Raw genomic sequence first — 6,289 nt, forward strand, 5'->3', positions numbered from 1 at the left:
CTTGGGGTTGGGGGGGCTGTAGCTGGCATATAGATGCGGGGAGGTGCCTAATTCTGTAGGCCCTACCAAAATGGCAACACTTAAACCAGCCCCAACCTCCTGGGTGGCTCCCAGCAGGGGGCGATCGCACGCCTCTCTGATTCTGGGGGTCCCACACAGCACCAACAGGGAGCAAGAACCCCCCCCAAGTGGGCACCCCACCCCCTCACACCTCAGAACAGCCACCCCATTCCCCGGCCCTGCCAAAGGCCCCGCTGGATCAAAGCAGGTTTGCAATCCGCCAAAATCCCCGACCGTCGGCGTTGCTCAACGCCGCAGCCTGGCCCCTTGCTAGAGCTAACAACCGACTTTGCCGAAGTGAGTCTTGCGCATAGCCTCGGCCAGCCCGATCTCCGCCCCTGGAAAATCCCGGAGGGGGCGTTTGAAATGCACAAGTCCAGCGGCGGGACCTGGGGATTTCTTAAAGGAAATGGATTTGCTGGCGTTCTTGGGTTGAAAACTTCAAAGCTCTTTGCAAACCTCACTAATTGGGAAGGTTTTCATTCGGAAATCTCGCTTCCCCCGGATTCGCTACGTGGCTCACGCCCTTCACTGCGGAAAAAACCCCAAACGCATCCATTGGAAATACCGGGATCGGCTGCAAATTTAAAGTCAACCCCCTCTGCACAGATGCACTTGAGGACAATTATTTTTTTGTCGTTGCAACCGCTGAGGAAATTTTCATTTGCAGATGAGGCCGAGCTGCAAAATGATTTTGACTGAAGCCCTGAATGCAAAACCTAAGCAGCCGCCGCATTACGAAACGTCGGGCAAAGTTCTTTTACTTTTATTCCAACAACAAAAAAATCAAACTAGGTTCGCCAAGTTGGCACCCGTTCCAGCCGTGTTTCTAAATCCCCTTTATTCTTTTTTGGAGAACGTATTTGCAAACAGCCCAAGCGGCTCAATCAAGCTTTGCAATGCCTCTTAATTTGAGAAAGGTTTTTGGGTCGAAGACATCGTTGCAAGGCCGTAAATCACGTCGAGGAGGGGCGAGAAACTGAGCTCCCGACCGCTGAAAATCATTTTGCAAATCTCCAGCCCCAGAAACGAGGAGGGCCTTTTTGAGCACGATCGACTCCCCAACGCTTCGGGTGTAGCCCCAAGTCCAGGCTTGCAGGTGGCTTGTGTCGCGTTTAAACAAGCCAGGTGGATCTCCCTTGATGAGGGCAGAGGAGATCCCAGAAAATTAACTCCCAGCGTATTTCAAATGTTGTCCATACCCACTTTTCCCATAAAGCCCATTTGACACAAACTGCAATAGAAAGGCTTTATTATAACCAAAAAAACATCCAATTCCTGCAGCTCCAATCTTGCAAACGAGGGAACCGCAAAATCGAACTCCTGATTCTGCAGACAAGCGCTAAATCCCGCAAAGCGAACGCCCGGCCCGGCACCGAAACCTTCCGAGCGGGGATTTAAAAACTCCCTTCCCGGCGAGCTCAGCTGGCGAAAGCCGGGAGCGGGGAAGCAGCTTGGTGGGATCCTGACGAAGGGCCAGTGGATTTAAGGCCCCAGAGCCGGAGCTATAAATTACGTGGTTTCAAACGAAACGTTTTAAAGCTTGTGCAAAAAAACCCAACCAGGTGCAATTCAGAAGCACAGAGCGAACCCCAACTTCTCCTTGCGAAAGGCGTCGAACCTAAGACTGGCGTGGGGGGGCAGCGGGGGCCCACCCACAACGCCCCATCTGCAGGGTGCACTTTGGATATGCGAGAGGGCAAAATGTTCCCCCCAATGCTGGGGCGGGGGGAACAAAAGACAGTGCGCAGATGGAGGGAGCCTTTTGGGCGTACCCCAAAAACAGGCAGGCGGGGGGCATGAAGGCACCAGAGGGTTGATGGGGTCAAAGGGGTGACCCCAACACAGAGGGAGGTGAACCCTGCAAATAAGGAATCAACCCCCCTGAAAAGTCTCCATCCCAAGGGGTGGGAAGCTGGGGAGATGCCCCCCCCTCAAAAAAGAGTAAAGAATTGGCTTTGGTGCAGAGGGATCCCCAAAACTGGGGGTGACCTTGAAACCTCAAGCCCATGGTCAGGTTCGGTGGTGTCCCCCCAGCAGATCCAAAAGACATCCGGAGCGCAAGGCACCAGCCCCCCCCAAACGTGAGTCTGTCTTTGGCTTGTTCTCCACACACACACACACCCCCGAGAGCCGCACCCCAAAAACAAAGGCACTTAAAGGGGTTCACGGTCCATCGGGAGGAAACCGACGTGCGTCATCTGCGGAGGTATCAGGCAGCAGACATCCCGATGCGACCAGCTCTGGGGTGGAGCGTTGGTCCCGAGCCAGGGGAGCCCCGAAGTCACCAGCCTGCACGGACCGCAAAGGGGTCAGCACTCTGAAAGGGAGAGTCGAGAAAGGATCAATCCTGTATTAATGCTCCTGGTTGCGGCCACCTCTGGGGCGGGGCGGCTGGTTACACGGGGACCCCTCGCCTGGCACTGAGATGTGGCCACCTCTGGGGCAGCTGGTTAGCCAGGGACCCCTTGCCAGGCAGGAAGAAAGGAACAAAACAGCTGGAAAAGGGGAAATAATAAACCTTTCCAGCCAGTTTCTCTCCGTTTTCTCTCCTCCGTTCAGAGTGAAGGAAGCAGGCCTAGAACCGCGGGCTGCTTCTGTGAGGCCATAAAATTAAGAGACAACGTTGGACGGGGGGGGGGGGGGGAGGAGAGTTTCGAGGGAATCCCACAGAAAAATAGCGGTTTCTAAGGGGGAACATCTCCATGTACAGTAAGAAGAGTCCATTTCTAGTGCAAAGCCCCAACAGTGGTGTGAATACGTGTCAAATTATTCGGGGAACGATTCACATGCCCACTGGCGAGGGGCAGCAACAGGCCAACACCCCCCAAAGAGACGGTTTCTAAGGGGTGACCCGAACAAAAAAAGAGGGAGTTTCTAGAATGGATATTGCATAGGCAACAAAGTCTGCATCTAACCTTCCCCCACCGTCCATAGTTAAAATAAACACCTGCATTTTGAAGGGGAAAATCTTTCCCCCGTCCCCAGAAAGGCAGTTTCTAAAGAGTGAACCCATGAAAAAAAAAAAAAAAGGCAGTTTCTAAAAGGGAAAATCCCTGGCCTCCAAAACAATAGTTTTTAAGGGGGAGAACTGCAGCAGTTTCTAAAGGGGACCCCCAGCCAATTTAAAAAAAACGGTTTCTAATAGGGGACCCCCCCCAGCTGTCTCTACAGGGGAGAAACCCTTAGCCAAAGCAAGAAAAGGCGGTTTCTAAAGGGGACCACACACCGCGGGAAGGCAGTTTCAAGCAAGGGCCAGGAGGTTCTGCCTTCGCCGACCGCACAGAAACAGCTGAGTTGGCCCTGGAAGATGGGGGCCAAACCCCAACCCCAAGTCTTTTGGGTAAAGAAACAAGGCAGCTGCAGGCCCCCTAAGGGCAGCTTAAAGCCATGGGGCTTTTGAAACCGCCGTCGACACATTTCCACCGTGTTTACAAAGCCTTTGTTTCTGTAGAGTCGCCCCAAACCCTTGGGTCGTTGAGAAGCCACCATCCTCAGTCCCAGCCCCACTCTGTGTTTATGTAGGGTAGCCCTCAACCTCCCTCCGCCAGCTCTTGCCAGACTTTCGAGTGCTGTTTACAAGCAGGGGCATTTTTGTAGGGTAGCTTACAAAACAAACACCTTGCGGATGTTAGTAAACAAAGGGGAAGGTTTCTGGCTACCCTGCAAAAAGAAGCCCTTTTGAAAACCCGGACCCCCCCCCCCCCCCCCCCCAAACCTGCATCCCCCCCGACCCCATGACCCACAGATCTGCCCCGTACCTGGCCTGTCCCTTCCGCCCCGGCGTCCCTGCAGCTCCTGGGAGCGGTGGAAGTCGATGCTGGCGTAGGCCTGGGGGCTGGGGCCGCCGGCCGCCCGGGGGCTCCCGTCCGGGCCGCCTCCTCCCCGGGCCAGGTCCAGGGCGACGTAGTTGAGTCCCGGCTCCTCCCAGGCAGGGGCACCCCGCTCCCCGCAGCGCCGCCTGCCGGGCTCCGCCCTCGCCGGCTGGCCCGGGCCGGGCCGGTATTCGATGCTGACGTACTCCCCGGGACTCGGGGGCACTGGCTCCTCCAAGCTCTCGCTGCTGGTGGAGGAGGAGCAGGAGGAGAGGCGCCCGGGCACGGCCAGCTGGGCCCTGTGCTTGTAGGTGCGCGGCAGGGAACGGAAGGGGAAGGGGGCCTCCCCGGGGGCGCCGGGCGGGGGGCTGCGGCGCGGGGGGGTGCTGCCGGCCGAGCGCCACAGCGGAGACATGTTCACGTACTCGGGCGCCCAGCTCCCGCTGGGGGACATGAGCATGTAGCCGGCAGCTTCGCCCCGGGGCGGAGAGACGCCACCGGGGCTCATGGGCACGTAATCCGGCTGCCCCGCGCCCGGCAGGGCCGCCCCGGGCAGCATGGCCATGTAACCGGACTCCGGGCACCACCCCGGCTTCCTCCGCCCGGCACCTCTGCCCAGCGCCAAGGGGGGCAGCGACGGCCGCTTGCAGCCGGGCGCCCGCCCCTCCGGGGAGCCTGCTGGCTCCGGGCTGCCAGCTGGGCGCCCCTCCCCGGGGCTGGAGGATCCGCCCTCGTCCGACGACGCCAGGGCGTAGTCCCCGTCGGGCCGGCGGCGCCCGGAGCCCGGCGGTTGGGTGGGGGGCAGGCGCCGGGCCGGCACCGAGATGGGGGCGGAGGCCTGGCCGCGGCCTCGCACCCGGCACTCCTCACTCAGCCGCTTCATGGCCTCCAGGATGGTTTCGTGGATGTGCCGGGCCACCACCAGGTCCTCCACCTGCATCCACAGCTCGCCGGGGCCCGTGGCGGCCGAGCGCCCCACCTCCAGGAAGAAGTAGTTCTCCGAGTGGCCGCAGCGCCGGACGCTCAGCAGCTGCAGCACGAGGCAGGGGGCCGGGGCGCTGAGCTGCACCAGCTCCACCGTGCTCTCCGCCAGGCACAGCCGGTGCACGCCCACCAGGTTCCTGGCCTGCCCCAGCCCCCTGGGGCGCAGGCTCACCTGCCAGACCTCCCGGAAGGGCCACGCCGCCCCGCTCCCCGGCTGCGACAGGCCTGCGGGAAGGGGAGGAGAGGGTTAAACTGGGTGGGGAATGCGGCTGGCTCTGCGGAGGGGGCAGAGATGGCACTCGGTGGGAGACAGGTTACCCAGGGACCCCTCGCCCAGCGCTGAGATGCGGCCACCTCTGGGGAAGGGCGGCTCGTTACCCAGGGACCCCTTGCCCGGCGCTGAGATGCGCCCACCTCTGGGGCGGGGTGGCCAGTCACACAGGGCCCCGCGTTGAGCTGTGGCAGTGCCTGGATACGGGCACAGGGCAGGTGACCGGGAAGCGGGGTGGAGGGAGGGGAACAGGTGGGAGAACAGGACCAAGGAATAAACAGACCCAAAGGTCCCAGTGCCGTGGCAACCACCCACGTCACCCTGACTGTTTCCATGGGGCCCGGGGGAGGGGGGAGACAGCCATGGTGGGAAATGGCCAGGGGGCGGGGAGAGGTAATTTCGATGGCTGGAAACAGGATTGAATATTTAATATACTTAATATTTCCTGGAATATTCCCCTGCTGGGCCCAAGGAGAGAACCCATGAGTTCTGGCTCCCAGCCCCCCCTGCTCTAAACCACCAGCCCCCACTCCCCTCCCAGAGCCGGGGAGAGAACCCAGGAGTCCTGGCTCCCAGCCCCCCTGCTCTAACCCACCAGCCCCCACTCCCCTCCCAGCGCTGGGGAGAGAACCCAGGAGTCCTGGCTCCCAGCCCCCCCTGCTCTAACCCACCGGCCCCCACTCCCCTCCCAGATCCGGGGAGAGAACCCAGGAGTCCTGGCTCCCAGCCCCCCTGCTCTAACCCACCAGCCCCCCACTCCCTTTGCAGAGCCGGGGAGAGAGCAGGGGGCTGGGAGCCAGGACTCCTGGGTTCTCTCCCCAGCTCGGGGAGTGGGGTGGGCTCTGGGTTCTATTTCCGAAATCTCATATGGGCAAAGTCCAGCCCCAGAAGAGGCAGGATGGTGGCAGATAAAAGCCCTGATCCGGTTCCAGGCGCCAGCCGAGGAATTGGGCCAATCTGTCCCGTTTCGTCCCAGGGCCCAGCGTGGCCCAGCGCCCGGACAATTCACCCAGGGCAGGCAGCAAACTTTGCCCTGGAACAGACAGTGCCATATGCAATAGAGACCAACAATTCTACAGGGACCTAGCCCGGACTCCTGGGTTCTCTCCCCGGCTCTGGGAGGGGAGTGGGGGCTGGTGAGTGAGAGCAGGGGGGGCTG

The 6,289-nt window shown here is 60.3% G+C and overlaps 1 protein-coding gene across 1 annotated transcript in view; it reads right to left on the minus strand.

Moving 5' to 3' along the window:
* Positions 1-829: 829 nt before the first annotated feature.
* The window catches only part of LOC112115229 (insulin receptor substrate 1-like), a 7,619-nt gene continuing 2,159 nt past the window's right edge, over positions 830-6,289 (minus strand). Inside the window, exons 2-3 of the mRNA XM_024212252.3 lie at positions 3,822-5,084; positions 830-2,380 (exon numbers count right to left, since the gene is read on the minus strand). Coding sequence (XP_024068020.1) covers positions 2,373-2,380; positions 3,822-5,084 — 1,271 coding nt within the window. The 3' untranslated portion in view covers positions 830-2,372. The remainder of the gene's footprint in view (positions 2,381-3,821; positions 5,085-6,289) is intronic.

Source organism: Terrapene carolina, unplaced genomic scaffold (genome assembly GCF_002925995.2).
Source record: "Terrapene carolina triunguis isolate 2854851 unplaced genomic scaffold, T_m_triunguis-2.0 Scaffold433, whole genome shotgun sequence".
Classification (NCBI taxonomy): Eukaryota; Metazoa; Chordata; order Testudines; family Emydidae; genus Terrapene; species Terrapene triunguis.